Consider the following 21,694-nt stretch of genomic DNA (forward strand, 5'->3'; position numbering starts at 1 on the left):
AGCTATATCAGGTTATGGACCGATGTGAACCATACTTGGCACAGTTATTGGATATCGTAGCAAAACACGTCGTGCAAAATTTCATTCAAATCGGATAAGAATTGCGCACTCTAGAGGCTCAAGAAGTCAAGACCCAAGATCGGTTTATATGGCAGGTATATCGGGTTATGGACCGATTTGAACCATACTTGGCAAAATTGTTGGATATAATAACGAAACACGTCGTGCAAAATTTCATTCCAATCGGAAAAGAATTGCGCACTCTAGAGGCTCAAGAAGTCAAGACCCAAGATCGGTTTATATGGCAGCTATATCAGGTTATGGACCTATTTGAACCATACTTGGCACAGTTGTTGGATATAATAACAAAACACGTCGTGCAAAATTTCATCCCAATCGGATAAGAATTGCGTACTCTAGAGGCTCAAGAAGTCAAGACCCAAGATCGGTTTATATGGCAGCTATATCAAAACATGGACCGATATGGCCCATTTACAATACCAACCGACCTACGCTAATAAGAAGTATTTGTGCAAAATTTCAAGCGGCTAGCTTTACTCCTTCGGAAGTTAGCGTGCTTTCGACAGACAGACGGACGGACGGACAGACGGACGGACATGGCTAGATCGACATAAAATTTCACGACGATCAAGAATATATATACTTTATAATGTCTCAGACGAATATTTCGAGTAGTTACAATCAGAATGACGAAATTAGTATACCCCCCATCTTATGGTAGAGGGTATAAAAAAAGTGAAACCATTTTTTCTGAATACGAAATTCATATTTTTTTATTCCGAATATTCTAAAATAAGTTTAATGAAAAAAAATTTTTTTTTTTTGGCCGAGCGGGGGACTCGTTCCTTGGTTTGCAAGTAATGAATGGCATAGGAGTTTTGTGCTCTACATGGTAGTACCCCTATTTTAACAACTACCTCAGCAAAAAGATTTGTCGAAAGTCAACAAAATTTCAATAATTTTGTCTGTCAAGTCCCTTATAGAGACTTACTTACATACTTTAACAATTAATGTCTTTGATTCAATGCTGAAATTCGTTGAGAATTTAAAGTTTCACATACAAATTTGGTAGTTGGTTTTTTCTAAGAGTTTTTTTTCTGTGTAAGATTCGGCCCGGCCGAACAAAGCACACTTTGACTTGTTTTATTTATAAAGACAAAAAAATAGTATAATTTATTGAACTAAGAAAAGCTGTTATTAAGTTTGTGAATGAGTTCTTTTATAGCTATTGTCGCCAACAATTTATTATAAATTTTTAATACACATGTTTACTAAATTGCAAAAAACAAAAAAAAAAATATATAGTGTGTTATATGGATATTTTCATTTGTTGTCCGCTTCGTAAAACACCGATAGGAAAATATTGGCAATAGTGATCACAAAAGTACAGGCAAATGTGATGTTACTAACCCTCGAAGCGTTTGACACATCCGTTTCTTCGCTAACGTTGACACGACTATTAAGAATAAGACTGATGCCCACAATTACCTGCAAATAAAACATATGATAAAACAAAATATAACACTGTCCTAGACCACAAAATGGAAGATTGGTCTATACACAAAAAAAAACATCAAAAAAATTTCGATAAAAATGTTTATCAATTTGCCCAATTTGTTAATTTTTGCCGCACGGCCCAATTATTAAATTATAATAGAACTAGAAAATTATATTAAAAATCATAACATTGCTACACATTAACAAAAAATTTTATCAAAACTTAATATTGACAAAATACTACTACAATTCATAAAAATATTTTATGAAACATTTACAAAAAGTGACAAAAAATTTAATCAAAAAAAAAAAAAATAAATAAATAAATAAAAATAGATAAAAATTTGATTAAACCTATATCAAAAAATATAGTCCGATCAACGCCATATTCAGAATGTCTAGGGGTCTAACTCAACTCATTGTACCTAAATTCAGCGAAATCGGTTAATAAATGCGCAATTTAGAAAAGCCTAACACAGCTTACTTTGTCAAATTTCAAAATCGGTTAATGAATGCACCTTTTATGGGCTCAAGAAATTAAATCGGGAGATTAGTATTATGGCAGCTATATTCAAATATAGTCCGAACTAGGCCATATTCGATACGATCGTTGAGGGACTTTAAACAACTCATTGTGCCTAATTTTAGTGAAGTCGACTAAGATATTAAATCGGGAGAACGGGCGGATTTGACCTAAATTTGGCACGGTGAGCTGTATTAGCCTCTTCGATATATGGCTCAGATCGGTCTATATTTGCATATAGTTGTCATATAGACCAATCTCCCCATTTAATGTCTTAAGCCCATAAGAGGCGCATTATTCGATTTCGCTGAAATTGTACACAACAAATTCTGTTAGGCGTGTCTTCATTCATACCGTGTATGTTAAAGACTTGAATATACAGTGGCGAGCACATGTGGATACATAATTGTGAAATACAATTTTAAATCGCTGAATACTCCACAAAAATTAATCAAATGCTACGAATTTTTTTATTTATTGTAGTTTATTTATTAGCTTAAAAATAAAAAAAAAAACAAAACAAATTTCTTCAATATAACAACATATATTTTAATAATCCTGTAAAATAATGAAAAACTCAATGTATCCACTTTTGCACGTTTTGAATATCTATGGTTTGTGAAGGGTTGTTAGTATTTTGTCCACAGTCCTTTGGCTTTAATAACGCTTCTTACTCTTTTTGGCATGTTTTCAACCAAGTTCTCAATATGGCGTTTCGGAATATTCGCCCACTCTGTTTGAACCCGGGACCATAGTTCCTTAATATCTTGCGGGGGATTGTCATATAATGCTAGCCCTTTCTTTAGCAAAGCCCACAAATTTTAGATTGGGTTTAGATCGGGGCTTTGAGCTGGCTATTTCATCGTTTTAAACTTTTGGGTTGAAAGCCAATCTTTGACTATCTTAGCCGTATGCTTCGGGTCTCCATTCTGTTGGAATATGATTTCTTCCTCTGGATACGCACATTGATCTATAAAATCGGGTATATTGTTCTCTAAAATACGGAGATAATCCTCTTTTTTCATTATAACGTCTTTTTTACCAGTGGTCCGAGATGCCACCAAGTAAAACAGCCCCAAACCATAAGGCTACCCCCTCCATGTTTTATTGTTTCTTTGACCTGGTGTTTTTTTAAGGTCTCATATGGACGGTGCCAGTAATATTCTTTACCATCTGAAAACAATTTATTTTTGTTTTATCGGACCATATTACTCGTTTCCAGTCTTCCACGCTCAAATTTTTATGCTCCTTGCTAAATTTAAGACGAGCCTTTACATTTTTATCAGATAATGCTGGTTTTTTGCTTAATAGCCGATGTCAGGCCAATTTTTTGTTTATTGCGGCGGCAGCCTGCTTTGGTGTTTTTGCCTGTTTATTAGTCAATAAACATTCCATGGCTCTTGCATCTCTCTCCGTGAGTAAACTTGGACGCGACATTTTTACATCCGGCGCATTTACATTTCGTCTTTTTAGCACTTGAAGCACTGCCCGGTGGCAAATTCCTAAATTTCTTGCTATTTCGCGCGCTGACTCACCATTTTTTGTCATTTCGACAAATTGATTTTCCGTGGCAACCGATATTTTTCTCATTTTTCACGATTAAAAACTCAACTGTCTGTACAAGTCTGTGTTTAACCTTGGCAAAAATTATGTTTTTTAATCGCACAACTAAAATAACGGTTAATAATCCACATGCTTTCGACTCATTTTCCAGTGTTACCAGATTAGAAAAATTAAAACGTGCAAAAGTAGATACATTGACTTTTTCAATATTCTACGTTGTTGTTAAAACTTATGTTGTTGTTTTGAAGAGATTGGATTTCTTTTTAAGAAGTGTGCTTATAAATATACTAAATACAAAAAATCGTAGCATATGGTTTACTTTTATGAAGTATAGTGTGCTGCAAAATTGTATTTGACAATTATGTATGCACATGTGCTCGCCACTGTATGTTGACCGATTTAAGGTCTTGACCCCATAAGAGGCGCACTTTTTATCCGATTTCTCAAAAAATTTTCCATAGTGGCATGGTGCGGAATAACATAGGCACCCTCTTTTCAACCAAACCAAACTAATTTTGACATTTCTAATTGTGTTTGCCCGTTAGGACGATGATCATCATCATCATCGTCATCATCATCATAAGCATCATCTCTTTCGAGATGAGCTTAAAAATAGAAATTTTTTGTACAGTGGAAAAATTAAAGTTACAGGAGATACACCTTACCAACGATGATTTGACACGTTTCGACCCCTTGGTAAGAGGGATGTCATCATCAGAAATCTTAAGGTATGTGAGCTTCAAAGATCATGCATTGGTAGGTTATACTTATTTCGAAGAAATTGGCTTTCTATGAAATGCATACAATATTAACTAAGCTCGACACTATGTCCTACTAGCTGTGTCATTTGTCCAATGCATGTGAGTTTTATTGTAGTGTGGATTTCTATTCCATATACCTACAATTGTTTCCAGCGTATACACATGGTTTTGTGCATCGTTTGGAAGTTCTGTTGATGGCTGCGAACGCTAAGACGACGGCAACCGTTCATTCTTGCCTGAATGACGTGGGTTCAAATCACGCCCTGGCTTAGTCGAATTTTTATACCCACCGCCGAAGGATGGCGTTAAATTCATTTTGACATTCCGTTTGCAACACATCGAAATATTGTCGACCCTATAAAGAATATATATTCTTGATCGTCGTAAAAATCTACACGATCTTGCCATGTCCGTCCGTCTACCTGTTGAAATCACGCTACAGTCTTTAAAAATGGAGATATTGAGCTGAAACTTTGCACAGATTCTTTTTTGTCCATACACAAGTTAAGTTCGAGATAGGCTATATCGGACTATATCTTGATATAGCCCCCATATAGACCGATCTATCGATTTAAGGTCTTGGGCCCATAAAAGGCGCATTTATTGTCCGATTTTGCCAAAATTTGGGACAGTAAGCTGTGTTGAACTCTTCGATATCCTCCTTCAATTTGGCACAGAACGGTCCAGATTTGGATATAGCTGCCATATAGACCGAATTCTCGATTTAAAGTTTTGGGCCCATAAAAGGCGGATTTATTGTCCGATATCGCTGAAATATGGGACAGTGAGTTGCGTTGGACCCCTCGACATCTTTTTGCAATTTGGCTCAGATAGGTGCAGATTTGGATATAGCTGCCATATAGACCGATTTCTAGATTTAAGGTCTTGATCCCACAAAAGGCGAATTTTTTTTCAGATTTCGCCGAAATTTGGGACAGTGAGTTGCGTTAGGCCCTCTAATATTATTTTTCAATTTGGCCCAGATCGGTCTAGATTTGGATATAGCTGCCATATAGACCGATCTCTCGATTTAAGGTTTTGGGCCCATGAAAAACGCATTATTGTCCGGTTATGCCAAAATTTGGGACAGTCATTTGTGCGAAATCTTTCTGTAATTTGGACCAGATTGCTCCAGATTTGGATATAGCGGCCATTAGAACGATCTCTCGATTTAAGGTTTTGGGCGCGTAAAGGCGCATGTATAATCTGATTTCGCTGAAATTTGACACAGTAATTTATGTTAGACTTTTCGACATGCGTGTCATATATGCTTCAGATCGGACTATATTGGATATACCTACCAAAAAGACCAATATTTTGTTTTACAAAATTGAACAATGACTTTTACTTATTAGACCACTCAATGTACGTTCTGATGTCCATGGGCGCATATATTATGCATTGTTGACCAGATTATGACAGGTTTTTTACATATATACCCGAGATGGTGAGTATCCAAAGTTCGGCCCGGCCGAACTTAATGCCTTTTTACTTGTTATACCCTCCACCATAAGATGGGGGGTATACTAATTTCGTCATTCTGTTTGTAACTACTCGAAATATACGTCTGAGACCCCATAAAGTATATATATTCATGATCGTCGCAACATTTTATGTCGATCTAGCCATGTCCGTCCGTCTGTCTGTCGAAAGCACGCTAACTTTCGAAGGAGCTAGCTAAAGCTAGCCGCTTGAAATTTTGCACAAATACTTCTTATTAGTGTAGGTCGATTGGTATTGTAAATGGGCCATATCGGTCTATGTTTTGATATAGCTGTCATATAAACCGATCTTGGGTCTTGACTTCTTGAGCCTCTAGAGTGCGCATTTCTTATCTGGTTTGAATGCATTTTTGCAGTACGTGTTTTGTTATGATATCCAACAACTGTGCCAAGTATGGTTCAAATCGGTCCATAACCTGATATAGCTGTCATATAAACAGATCTGGGGACTTGACTTCTTGAGCTTCTAGAGGGCGCAATTCCTATCCGATTTGGCTGAAAATGTTCATGAAGTATTTTACTCTTACTTTCAACAACTGTATCAAATAAGGTTCAAATCGGTTCATAACCTGATATAGCTGCCATATAAACCGATCTGGGATCTTGACTTCACGAGCTTCTAGAGGTCGCAATTATTATCCGATTTGCCTGAAATTTTGTACGACGGATCCTCTCATGACCATGAACATACGTGTTTATTATGATCTGAATCGGTCTATAGCCCGATGCAGTTCCCATATAAATCGATCTCTCTATTTAACTTCTTGAGCCCCCAAAGGGCGCAATTCTTATTCGAATTGGCTGACATTTTACACTGGTCTCCAACATGTAAATTAATTGTGGTCCAAACCGGACCATATCTTGATATCGCTCTAATAGCAGATCAAATCTTTTCTTATATCCTTTTTTGCCGCGATGAAGCCGGGAGAAGAACTCGACAAATGCGATCCATGGTGGAGGGTATATTAGATTCGGCCCGGCCGAACTTAGCACGCTTTTACTTGTTTTATTTCTACTCTTTTTTGCCTGTTAGGGCGAGCATCGAAATGCGTCAAATCATGGTTGGTGTGGTGTATTTACTCTGGATTTTATTTTTCTATTGTATATAATTTTCGATTATTATTACTAAGGGACATTTTGATTAAAGACCTGAGCCAAATTGCAAAAAGTACGAAAGTGGTATTCAAATTGGAGGGCACTCAAAAATTCCTCTCAAACGGAGTAATGGGACGATTAAACAATAAAGATTTAAATAAATCTCTTTTGAGAGAAGAGTACGGATTTGACATCAACATTTGGGATGAAAGACTTTTGAGGGGAATAATTTTAAGTACAGATAAAACAAGCAAAGACACGTTATGTTCGGCAGGGGCGAAATCGGATAGCAAAGCACTATTTATATATGCAAGAAGTTTATTCGACAAATCGATCTGCACATGTACATATATATAGCTATATCCGATCTCATCCATATCGGCAAGTTTCAAATAACGTTTATATCGGGTATAAAAAGTATAATTTGGGCCCAAGCTTTTGATCTTTAATCTGGAGATCGGTCTGTACAACAGCTTCATTAAAAAAAAAAAACAATCATGAACATTCTTTATCCAAATATGGTTCGATCTGGACCGGCGTCTGTCTGGGAGATCCGTTTATATGGGAGCTATATCAGAATATGTACCGATACAGGCCATATATTTAACACATATGTTAAAGTTTATACAAGAAGTCGTTTTGCAAAATTGGAGCTATATGAGGTTGTGAACCGATCTAGACCATACTTGGCGCATTAGTTGACGGTCAAACCAAAACACATCATGCAAAATTTCCCAAAAAAACCAAAACACTCCGTGCAAAATTTCAGCCAAATTGCCAAATTTGCCCATGAACATACCATTGAGGAACAGAGCCAAACTACTCACATATCAATAAGTGCTGTCCGATTCGAGATTTAAGTCATTGATAAGGGACCTTAGCCGTTTTATCGCCGAGTCCGGACGGTGTATCGCGGTGCGACACATCTTTGGGGAGAATTTTTTTATTTTACATAGTTTCTATGAATAGCATATTATCTCACAAATGTCGCCAGCATTAAAAGGGGGAAATCGCAGCTGAAAATTTTTTTATGATGTTCTCGCCGCGATTCGAACCCAGGCGTTCAGTGTCATAGACGAACATGCCAAGCTCTCACATAAAATAGCCTTCAATTTTGATTAAAGAGCTTTTTGACAATTGTTTTTGGAAGTTTGACATAGAGACCCCAAACATTTTTGATGATTATAACATGACGGTATGTAAAGTCAACAAGTCTTACAAAAGATGAAACCAGGAAGCTCAAAAATTCTCCATAATTGGCTTGGACCTATAGTCGATTGATTTATCCAATTCAAGTTCTTGCCTGCCAGGGTTGCGGACATTTTTTTGGAAATATGCATCATTTATATACCCACCACCATAGGATAGGGCGTACATTCATTTTGTCATTGCTATTGCAACACATCGAATAGCCATTTCCGAGCCTACAAAGTATATAAATTCTTGATCGTCGTAAAATTCTAAGATGATTTAACGAATACCGCGTGTCTGTCCGTCAGTATGTGTGTCTTTTCATCCGTCTGTTGTAATCATTCAACAGCCTTCAAGAATTCAGATAATGATATGGGAGCTATATTAAGTTACGGACCGATTCGGACCATATTGGTGGTCATCAGAGAGAAATAATCGTGCAAAGTTTCAGCCAAATAGCATAAGAATTGCGCCCTTAGAGACTCATGCAGTAAAGCGAGGGTTATGAAACAATTCTGACCACACTTAACATGTACCGATTGGCCTATTTACAATCCCAACCGACCTACATAGATAGGCGGACGAACGGATCGACTTACTATGTCATGACGATGAAGAATATATATATAAATATATATATATATATATATATATATATATATATATATATATATATATATATATATATATATATATATATATATATATATATATATATATATATATATATATATATATATATATATATATATATATATATATATACTTACTTTATGAGGCCTTTGAGGAGTTATAAACGGAATGACGAAGTATGTTTACGGTTATAGCCCAGTGGAAAAAGAAATGCCATAAATTTCGTAACACCTATGATTTGGCAATTCGATTTGAACATGAGTATTCAATGTGGCGTATATCGGCAAACATGTGTATGCGATAGTAAACTTAAACTGTTTCACTTGTTTTCCATTTACAAAAAGCAGAAAATCACAAAAAAAAATCATGTGTACATTAGGATGAGGACTTTTTTACAACATCATATCACTGTATCATATTTGGATGAGCTTTTATTTATGATAAGTTAAATCTAACATATGAGGTGCTTTTTCATGGTATTTTGTGGTTCCTAAAAGTAATAACACTCAAAGAATGGATCACCATTCTCATAGAGATGCAACGGTGAAATGCTCAAAGCTGTCGTCCCAAAACAATGAAAGTATTTCTGGTTTCAAACATGCCAACTTCATTTCTTATTATGCTCCAAAACTTGCCTCCACGGTCGTTATACATTTGTTTTTGTAATAAAAACAGATTTATTCAGATCCGATATTCAGATCGCCGTATTCAAACCAATTTAAAAACTCTCGGAAGCTTTGGGAAGGAGAAAAAGTTGAAATTCGACTCCTGTTCCTCTTCCAACATGTACAAGAATTTTGGCTAAATATCTCCCAGATTCGCTAAATAGTTAGATACAAGCCTTCACCCAAGTTGAATAGTAGTACTTACATGAAAGTTAACTCAGCTAGTTATTAAAGTTAACTCAGACCTAAGACCCATAAGAACAACCCGAAGAATTAATTTAATCATACCCCTTTTAACTTAATACATAAAACCATAAGTGTGCCGAATTAGCTGTCCAAGCAAACATGGGATGAAAGTGTCTTTAGCTCTTTATATAAACTTAGAAATTTTTTCGCCAAAATTTTTTTAAATACACATTTTCTCGATCATGACGTATGGGATTGCAAATGCAAATTTTGCCCATGAACATTTCACTAAGCAACAGGGGCTAACTTCTAAAATACCAATGAGTGCAGTCCGATTCAAGTTTTTAATCTCAATGATAAGGGGCCTCCTTTTTATTGCCAAGTCCGAACGGCTTGCCGCAATGCGACACCTCTTTGAAGAGAGGTTTTTACATAGCATAATACCTCACAAATGTTGACAGCATTAGGAGGAAAAACCACAGCTGCAAAAATTTTTTTTTTGCTGTTGGTCTTACCAGGATTCGAACCCGGGGTCTCCTTTTTACAGACGAGTCCGAACTGCGTGCCACAATGTAACCGCTCATCGATTTCTATGATCAATGTCTCATTTTGTTCATTGGTAATGTGGCTTTTCGCGAAAGTTATAAGCCATGACACTTTTTTGGGTTTTTGATTTATATGATTTGGTAAGAAAAATAAAATTAAATTTGTTCACAAAAATATAACTTCTTAGTGATTTTTGTGTGACTTTTTCAATATTTAAATGAAATAAAAACCATTTTAGTCATTAATCGGCAAAAGTTCATTCATTCATGATACAGAAAAAAAATCAAAAAGTCATCACCCTAGTGTACGTAGCTCGCAACTAGCCTTTTTATGAGCAGAGGCACGTATAAATTGAATTGCGACAATTTTTGATATAACTAAAATAGTTTTGATAACCTAGTGCGAGCCTTCATTACTTCTACCCACTGACAACTTACTTGAAAGAAAATGCTTATACCAATAAATACCAGGTTCACATGATAGTAGGGATGTTTCATCTTAGCATCCAGTATGGCACGTAATTGATTCACATTGGCCGTTAGCAATGCCAAGTCCATCATTCCTTGGCCAAATGTTTTTCTCTGTTGATATGTGTGAAATGCTGTTTTCGACTCGTTATCCTTTTTGTTCTATCCGGTCTTCAATGCCTTAATAGCATCCTCGCTTACTTTTACTATATTGTTGCGTAAAGTTAAATAAATATTAAATATTAATAAATGTTAAAATGTATAAATGATAAAATCATATAATATGATTCTACCATCTTGTAAGCTTAGTTAAATACTAACTGAGACAGACCTGTCACACCATAAAATTTAAGCCATTACAAAAACAAAATTTATTACTCTTTTTTAATACATACCATCGGCTGAACAATAAAAACAACCCCAAGGTGAAGTTTTGGATTCATGTTTTTCTCGTGGAGCGGCTGCAATGAGATTATCTGCAAAAGTCAAGGAGTTAAGTGCAAAGGTATACATGTTTAATCCTTAATATTTATTGGTTGTATGAAGAATCCATAGTTGTTAGTCGAAGTTGATAACTTTTATTTTATTTTACACGATCAACAATAGGCCTAACATATACAAATTTATTAGAAAACTTTTCCAGAAAAATGCTTGTTTGTCAAATCCTTTAAAATTTAGAAAGCCCATCTGATAGATGAAGTAGTCGATATAAACCTTCATTTGGGGACCTTTAGGCAATTAGGGCCTCTTTACCGGCTGCATGACGAACCTATCCTAAACTATGTATGTATATTTAATCTGTATTTTAAGTACAGTCAAATTCACTTAATTGATAACAGAACAAATAAGAGCGTGCTAAATTCGGCCGGACCGAATCTTGTATACCATCTACCATTGATCGCATTTGTCGAGTTGTTGGACGAGAATTGCGCCCTCTAGAGGCTCAAGAAGTCAAGACCCAAGATCGGTTTATATGGCAGCTATATCAAAACATGGACCGATTTGGTCCATTTACAATACCAACCGACCTACACTAATCAAAAATATTTGTGCAAAATTTCAAGCGGCTAGCTTTACTCCTTCGAAATTTAGCGTGCTTTCGACAGACGGACGGACGGATCGACGGACTAGATCGACTTAAAATGACATGACGTTCAAGAATATATATACATTATGGGGTCTTAGGCGCATATTTCGAGGTGTTACAAACAGAATGACGAAATTAGAATACCTCCATCCTATGGTGGAGGGTATAAAAATACAAGAAATTTGTTTCGATTATTCGATGTTTTCAATTATGCGAATTTCGGATAATTGAAATCGTTTTCAATTAACCGAAGTTTGTAGAATAAGCAGAACTTCAGTAAGTTAGAGGATTTGTAATTAAAAGATCTGGAATTATAAAAATTATGAGGAATAGATGCTGTGAAACAAGTTAGAAATAAGAGCATTTCGTAACGTTGACCAAAATAATGTTTTTAATTAAGCGGAGTTGATATATTTGAATTATGACGTTTTGACATCAATTTGTATTTCAAAATAGCGATTTTTCAATTAAGCGGAGTGAAATCTGTTAAAAAGCCCTTAAAATCAATGAGTTCAAGTGATTTTTTGCAGTTGATTGATTTTTCAAAGAAAAGTTGCTCAATTAAGCGGATTCGACTGAATGTTACTCTGTTTTGCTCTTGCCTTCATATGTGAAAAGACGAACAGAGTTCCAACCCTACCTGTTAATTTTTTTCCAAATATATTTTCTGACTTATTAATGATGTAATGCATATCTTCTTCCGTAAGTCAATCAATACATTTGTGTTGATATTGTTTATAATTATTTGTGTGTTTACCTTGTGCATCCGGTTCTGAAACTGCCTCTATATCCATCTAAAAGTAAAGACATATTTTTAGAAGTGGTGAATCTGCAAGAATTTAAAATTTAAATCTATGAACATTGATTGGGAACATAGGGAAATAGGCCAGCAGACTTTACAACAGAGCACATCTTAAAATAGTGGATGCTTACTAGGATAAGTATCAAACACGGCTCAAGGAATACAGAAAGATGCCCAGAGCGGCAAAACGTGCCCCCTGGAAGCTTTTCTGCAAACAGATCGAAAGTGTTAATGACGCCGCCAAGATGAAAAAGTTTATCTCAAAAGAGAACGGAGGACATGTTGAGACTTCTCAGACATTTTCCATAGGATACTTTGCACAGTGGGGAAAAATAGAAAAACAAACTAGTAAAAAACAAGTAAAAGCGTGCTAAGTTCGGCCGGGCCGAATCTTATATACCCTCCACCATGGATCGCATTTGTCGAGTTCTTTTCCCGACATCTCTTCTTAGGCTAAAAAGGATATAAGAAAAGAGTTGCTCTGCTATTAAAACGATATCAAGATATGGTCCGGTTCGGACCACAATTAAATTATATGTTGGAGACCTGTGTAAAATTTCAGCCAATTCGTATAAGAATTGCGCCCATTGGGGCTCTCGACATAAAATAGAGAGAACGATTTACATGGGATCTGTATCGGGCTATAGACCGATTCAGACCATAATAAACACGTTTGTTGATGGTCATGAGAGGATCCGTCGCACAAAATTTCAGACATATCGGATAATAATTGCGCCCTCTAGAAGCTCAAGAAGTCAAATCCCCAGATCTGTTTACATGACAGCTATATCAGGTTATGGACCGATTTCAACCATACTTGGCACAGTTGTTGGACATCATGACGAAATACTTCGTGCAAAAATTCATTCAAATCGGATAAGAATTGTGCCCTCTAGAGGCTCAAGAAGTCAAGAGCCAAGATCGGTTTATATGGCAGCTATATCAGGTTATGAACCGATTTAAACCATACTTGGCACAGTTGTTGGGTATCATAACAAAACACGTCGTGCGAAATTCCATTCCAATCGGATAAGAATTGCACACTCTAGAGGCTCAAGAAGTCAAGACCCAAGATCGGTTTATATGGCAGCTATATCAGGTTATGGACCGATTTGAGCCATACTTGACACAGTTGTTGGATAGAATAACAAAACACGTCGTGCAAAATTTCATTCCAATCGGATAAGAATTGCGCACTCTAGAGGCTCAAGAAGTCAAGACCCAAGATCGGTTTATATGGCAGCTATATCAAAACATGGACCGATATGGCCCATTTACAATACCAACCGACCTACACTAATAAGAAGTATTTGTGCAAAATTTCAAGCGGCTAGCTTTACTCCTTCGGAAGTTAGCGTGCTTTCGACAGACAGACGGACGGACATGGCTAGATCGACATAAAATGTCACGACGATCAAGAATATATATACTTTATGGGGTCTCAGACGAATATTTCGAGTAGTTACAATCAGAATGACGAAATTAGTATACCCCCCATCTTATGGTGGAGGGTATAATATGGCATTTGAGAATGGATAGAAATAACTCTACCCACACGAATTTTCGTTTTCAGAAAAATGCAATTTTTCCTCTGTTTTTGGAATGAATATCGGAGGCACGAATGTGGAAAATGTAGCATGTATAAAAACAAGTAAAAGCGTGCTAAGTTCGGCCGGGCCGAATCTTATATACCCTCCACCATGGATCGCATTTGTCGAGTTCTTTTCCCGGCCTCTCTTTTTAGACAAAAAAGGATATAAGAAAAAAATTGCTCTGCTATTAAAACGATATCAAGATATGGTCCGGTTCGGACCACAATTAAATTATATGTTGGAGACCTGTGTAAAATTTCAGCCAATTCGTATAAGAATTGCGCCCATTGGGGCTCACGAAGTAAAATAGAGAGAACGATTTATATGGGATCTGTATCGGGTTATAGACCGATTCAGACCATAATAAACACGTTTGTTGATGGTCATGAGAGGATCCGTCGTACAAATTTCAGGCATATGGGATAATAATTGCGACCTCTAGGGGTCAAGAAGTCAAGATCCCAGATCGGTTTATATGGCAGCTATATTAGGTTATGAACCGATTTGAACCTTATTTGACACAGTTGTTGAAAGTAAAAATAAAATACGTCATGCAAAATTTCAGCCAAATCGGATAGGAAATGCGCCCTCTAGAAGTTCAAGAAGTCAAATCCCCAGATCTGTTTATATGACAGCTATATCAGGTTATGAACCGATTTCAACCATACTTGGCACAGTTGTTGGATATCATAACGAAATACTTCATGCAAAAATTCATTCAAATCGGATAAGAATTGTGCCCTCTAGAGGCTCAAGAAGTCAAGACCCAAGATCGGTTTATATGGCAGCTATATCAGGTTATAGACCGATTTGAACCATATTTGGCACAGTTGTTGGGTATCATAACGAAACACGTCGTGCAAAATTCCATTCCAATCGGATAAGAATTGCGCCCTCTAGAGGCTCAAGAAGTCAAGACCCAAGATCGGTTTATATGGCAACTATATCCGGTTATAGACGGATTTGAACCATACTTGGCACAGTTGTTGGATATAATAACAAAACACGTGGTGCAAAATTTCATTTCAATCGGATAAGAATTGCGCACTCTAGAGGCTCAAGAAGTCAAGACCCAAGATCGGTTTATATGGCAGCTATATCAAAACATGGACCGATATGGCCCATTTACAATACCAACCGACCTACACTAATAAGAAGTATTTGTGCAAAATTTCAAGCGGCTATCTTTACTCCTTCGGAAGTTAGCGTGCTTTCGACAGACAGACGGACGGACGGACGGACGGACGGACGGACAGACGGACGGACATGGCTAGATCGACATAAAATGTGGCGACGATCAAGAATATATATACTTTATGGGGTCTCAGACGAATATTTCGAGTAGTTACAAACAGAATGACGAAATTAGTATACCCCCCATCTTATGGTGGAGGGTATAATAACAAATACGGGAAAAACTGGAATTTTCTGATACAGAATAAAAAGAAATTCGAAGAATAAATACGAATAGAGATCTATATATATTGAAGTTGCGTGACTGACCGATTGCTGACTGACTTATCATCGCCCAGCCCAAACGGCTAAAGCTAGAACCATGAAATTGTACACGAATGTTGGTCTTGGGTCATAGGTATGGGATAGAGCTGGACTTGGTGTTATTCGTACGTTTAGGTACTAAAAAGTACCAAAAAGGACGAAATGGTACATATTTGCCTAACGCGAACTTAGAGGGCTAGAATAATGTTCTTGGGCTTAAATTAAGAGCACCTCCAAAAAAAATTTTGGAAAATCGTACAGGAAGTTGGAAAAATAGTACATTTAGTACCACTATTGGTACTATTTGGTACTTTCTTTGTAAATTGAAACAGAACTCTGAATTTTGAAACTTAGGTACACTATGGCAACCTTAATTGGAGGACGATAAGAAATTTTAGAAATTTGTACATTTACGTACAAAAAAGGTATGAAATAGAAGAACTTTGTACGGGACGGATGGATAGAGGTAGAATTTTGAAATTTGACTTAAAAGACATCTGGTGCAAAGGATGAGGGTGAAAAGAAAAAATGGATAAAAATGTTGGTAACGGAAGGAAGCGTACGTTTAGTACCGCAATTGGAACCATTTGGTACTTTCTTTACAGCTATGAAATATATGATGGGTGACTAAATGATCTATTCAAAATTCGTACAATTTGATACCAAAATTGGTAAATTTGTTACCTTCTTTAGGGATGGAGATAGAGAACTGAAATGTGGCATACGTACAACTAAGAGACCACCGTAGCGAAGAGGTTAGCATGTCCGTCTATGACGCCGAACGCCTGGGTTCAAACCCCGGCGTGAACATCAGAAAAAATTTTAGCGGTGGTTATCCCCTTACTAATGCTGGATACATTTGTGAGGTTCTTTGCCATATAAAAACTTACGTACGAGATATATGATGTGTGGCTACATGATCTATTCACAATTCGTTCATTTTGGTACCAAAATTGGTACCATTTAATACTGCCAGTTACACTTTGATAGTATATATCGGCCGACTAGAGTTTTTTTTAAATCTTGCATTTATGCAATAAAACTTTCAAAATGCTACTTTCTTTACGGTAAGGCTAAAGCTTTTAAAATTGCGATACAGTTTCACCTTGATAATGGGTGTATCATCGGGAGCAGCGAAGCGGCCGGGCATATGCTAGTATCTTTATAATTCTTTTTGAATTTTGCAGATAAAAGTGTCTTTAAAAAACCAAAAAAAAACCTGTCTTAATTTTTTTTAACAAAAATCCCCAAATACCCATTTTGGGCAAAGCAAGATTCCATATCGGAACTTTTTAGTAAATTTGCTGTGGAGGCTAGAAATATTGTTAGCTGCAAAAATGTTTTGCATGGGCTCAGGGGACATGTGGAGTAAAAAAAATTAAACCCAAATGGGGGATCTGGTCTTTGAGAACTCGATGGGGTTTTCCAGTTTTTTAAGAAATTATCTATTTTGAAATACATAAAGCACCCGTTTAAGTCCAAATTTCATTTAAAAGGCATCTACATTATGTCCTCTTTACAAATAAAAAAGAAACAAGTAAAAGGGTGCTAAGTTCGGCCGAGCCGAATCTTGGGAACCCACCATCATGGATTCTGCTAAAAATGTATACAAACAAAAATTAAGTTGTAGGGCACAATTTTATTCTATATACCAAACTTTTGTCAAACCAGCAAAAAATTAAAGCTTCTAGGAACCGAACAAGGGTGATCGAGAGACCAGTTTATATGGGAGCTATATCAGATTAAAGACAGCTTTTGGAAGTCGTAACAAAACATCGCAAGCAGATGTCAGCCTAATCGGACAATAATTGAGGCTTGTAAGGGCTCAAGAAGTCAAATCGGGAGATCGGTTTATATGGGAGCTTTATCAGGTTATAGTCCAATTACGGTTCAAATCGGTCTATAACCTGATATAGCTCCCCTATAAACCGATCTCCCGACTTGACTTCTTTCTGCAGAGTTGTTGGAAGTCATAACAAAAGGCTACATGCAAAATTTAGCCAAATCGGACATATATTGTGACATGTAAGGGCTTAAATCGGGGGATCGGTATATATATAGCTCGGTTATAGGCCGATTTGACCCGTACTTGGCAAAGTTGTTGGAAGTAAAAAAAATACTACATGCAAAATTTCAGCTTAATCGGACAAAAAATTGTAGCTTCCAGGGGCTCAAGTAGTCAAATCGGGAGATCGGTTTATATAGGAGCTATATCTAAACTGAATCTATCTGAACCTATACGGCCTATTTGCAATCCCCAACAACCTACATTATTATTAAGTATCTGTGCAAATTTTCAAGCGGCTAGTTTAACGCTTTCGACCTCTATCGTGATTTCGACAGACGGACCGACCGACGGACATGGCTAGATCGACTCAGAACGCCGAGACGATCAAGAATCTATATAATTTATGAGTTCATAGACGAATATTTCGAAGTGTTACACACGGAATGACTAGATTAGCATACCCTCACCCTATGGCGGTGGGTATAAAAATTAAGGTATTTCAATAGACTAGTCAATGAAAATACTTTTTTGACCGAAAAATGCCACAAATATACTTTTCACATTTTGAGATTTCCAAACTGTATTACTTTTAACTGAACAATCAGATGTGGACAACTTTTGCGGCGAAATCGTTGCAAATTTTGTAGCGAATCTAAATGAATCATAAAAATGAAATAGAACCACAAACGCCTTCGTAAATTGCAAAATAAGAAGTCAATCTCAGACAAAATATCAACAAATAAAAATGATTTTTGAGCACTATTTAGCAAAGGAGAATTTTTAAAATTGGACCACAAATAAAGATTTGACAGCCCGAACAATTTTTGAAATGCCGAGGTGACCAACTTAACGGGCCGGCCAAGAGGGGCCCGGATCACTTAGAGCCTTGAAATTTTGCACATGATCTCGATAACACCTGAGCTTTAACCATCAAATTTCAAATAGTTAGCTCTATCTCTATTAGTTCTCAAATGGCTTATTTTTACTAGTTCTTTTCCGCTTTTTTTCCACTGTGCAACGGGACTCACGGAGTCACCAGAATCTTAGAGCAATGAGGTTGATCGAAGTTTCATCATTACAGATGAATAACCAATTACGGATGCTGACTGGCAACAGAACGATTTCGAAAACCGACAAGGTCAAATAATGGGGAGTGATCTTGGACAGTATATTAAACTGGAAGTGTCGCATTCAGGGGCGTACTGAGAAGACTGACAGATGTTGAGCACTAACTAGATGGACCGTAGACTCTAAATAGGGCATGAATCCGAGGATAGTTCACTGGCTCTACAGAAGCGTGATTAGACCAATGCTTACAGATGGCTCAGTATTTGGATAATAGGATAATACAACAGCTCCAGAGAGCATATTGTCTTAGCATTGGATGGTCGATGTGGACCACGCCCACAAGGGCACTCAAGAGTATTTTAGATATTCGGCCCATAGACATACAGATTAAGTGCTAGGCAGTCACTGCGGCTATGAGACTTAAGGCGATGGGAGAATGAATAGAGGATAGGAGTACTGAGATTCTGGAAGTTCATATTACTCGTATGGACGTGCCAGGGACTGAGATCTGTTTTCGACTGCCAATCCATAACACGGTCCTGCTGGTGAAATTCCGGGCGATCACGGAATGCGTGAGGTGGTATAGTGTTAATGGAGCTTTATAAACGAAACTTCTATTTGAAATCACAATTTACAATTATAAACAATGGAACGTAAGGATACTTCCAGAAACAATACTTATACAACCAATTCTTCAGCATATAAAACACTCTAAGTAATGCAGTGAACTGATTAAAAATTAGTTTACATAAGATTGCCATTTTTAAACGCAATTTATAAATGGTTTTAGCTGATGTGTTAAGTAGATTATGGGCAAAATTTCAAAGCCCTTAATGGTTCGGGGACCCATTGGTAGGACTCCATAGTTGCTCACCTCGGTCCTATACAATTTTTTTTGAACTGTTGAAAGCGAATTTGTGGTCTGATTTTCTAGTTTTCTTTTCGAAAGGGTTCGGAAATCCCTTCAGGTACATCTTTTACAGTTTAAAAGATATTCTAAATTTTTTTGAAATTTTCCCTCTGGCTGATCCCTTATTTTGTTACTTGCGAAGTCATTTCTCAACCGATATTAATTTGTTTAAAACAATTTTTATTGATTTGGAAATATGATAAAACGTACTATACTTTTGCCTCAATATATACAAAGGTCCGATTCATCAGTCAAAAGTTATGGGAGTTACAAATTAAAAAAAAACAAGTAAAAGCGTGCTAAGTTCGGCCGGGCCGAATCTTATATACCCTCCACCATGGATCGCATTTGTCGAGTTCTTTTCCCCGCATCTCTTCTTAGGCAAAAAAGGATATAAGAAAAGAGTTGCTCTGCTATTAAAACGATATCAAGATATGGTCCGGTTCGGACCACAATTAAATTATATGTTGGAGACCTGTGTAAAATTTCAGCCAATTCGTATAAAAATTGCGCCCATTGGGGCTTACGAAGTAAAATAGAGAGAACGATTTATATGGGACGATTCAGACCATAATAAACACGTTTGTTGATGGTCATGAGAGGATCCGTCGTACAAAATTTCAGGCATATCGGATAATAATTGCGACCTTTAGGGGTCAAGAAGTAGAGATCCCAGATCGGTTTATATGGCAGCTATATCAGATTTGAACCTTATTTGACACAGTTGTTGAAAGTTAAAATAAAATACGTCATGCAAAATTTCAGCCAAATCGGATAGGAATTGCGCCCTCTAGAAGCTCAAGAAGTCAAATCCCTAGATCTGTTTATATGACAGCTATATCAGGTTATGAACCGATTTCAAAAATACTTGGCACAGTTGTTAGATATCATAACGAAATACTTCGTGCAAAAATTCATTCAAATCGGATAAGAATTGTGCCCTCTAGAGGCTCAAGAAGTCAAGACCCAAGATCGGTTTATATGGCAGCTATATCAGGTTATGGACCGATTTAAACCATACTTGGTACAGTTGTTGGGTATCATAACAAAACACGTCGTGCGAAATTCCATTCCAATCGGATAAGAATTGCGCACTGCAGAGGCTCAAAAAGTCAAGACCCAAGATCTGTTTATATGGCAGCTATATCAGGTTATGGGCCAAATTGAACCATACTTGGCACAGTTGTTGGATATAATAACAAAACACATCGTGCAAAATTTCATTCCAATCGGATAAGAATTGCGCACTCTAGAGGCTCAAGAAGTCAAGACCCAAGATCGGTTTATATGGCAGCTATATCAGGTTATAGACCGATTTGAACCATACTTGGCACAGTTGTTGGATATCATAACAAAACACGTCGTGCAAAATTTCATTCTGATCGGATAAGAATTGCGCAAGCTAGAGGCTCAAGAAGTTAAGACCCAAGATCGGTTTATATGGCAGCTATATCAGGTTATGGACCGATTTGAACTATACTTGGCACAGTTGTTGGATATCATAACAAAACACGTCGTGCAAAATTTCATTCCAATCGGATAAGAATTGCGCACTCTAGAGGCTCAAGAAGTCAAGACCCAAGATCGGTTTATATGGCAGCTATATCAAAACATTTACCGATATGGCCCATTTACAATACCAACCGACCTACACTAATAAGAAGTATTTATGCAAAATTTCAAGCGGCTAGCTTTACTCCTTCGGAAGTTAGCGTGCTTTCGACAGACAGACGGACGGACGGACGGACGGACAGACGGACGGACATGGCTAGATCGACATAAAATGTCACGACGATCAAGAATATATATACTTTATGGGGTCTCAGACGAATATTTCGAGTAGTTACAAACAGAATGACGAAATTAGTATACCCCCCATCTTATGGTGGAGGGTATAAAAATTGAAAAGATCAAGTCAAACCGGAGATGGTAGGAATCCAAGGTTCTGCCGGGCCGAACATAATGCTTTTTACTTGTCTTAATTTAACTACGAATATTCAACTTTATTTAATTGGGTTAAACCTACCTCTTGTTTGGGTTTAGATTTACGACCTAAACCAGTTGATAAACTTAGTTCCAT

General features: G+C 36.9%; 1 protein-coding gene across 1 annotated transcript; it reads right to left on the reverse strand.

Annotated features, from left to right (window-relative positions):
* Positions 1-1,215: 1,215 nt before the first annotated feature.
* Positions 1,216-21,694, reverse strand: LOC106095249 (ninjurin-A-like). The gene is made up of 3 exons (XM_059367617.1): positions 21,641-21,694; positions 10,621-10,812; positions 1,216-1,509 (listed from the first exon to the last, which is right to left on the reverse strand). The coding sequence occupies exons 1-3, from the start codon at positions 21,692-21,694 to the stop codon at positions 1,345-1,347; spliced, it is 411 nt and encodes a 136-aa protein (XP_059223600.1). The 3' UTR covers positions 1,216-1,344.

Source organism: Stomoxys calcitrans, chromosome 1, assembly GCF_963082655.1.
Source record: "Stomoxys calcitrans chromosome 1, idStoCalc2.1, whole genome shotgun sequence".
Lineage (NCBI taxonomy): Eukaryota > Metazoa > Arthropoda > Insecta > Diptera > Muscidae > Stomoxys > Stomoxys calcitrans.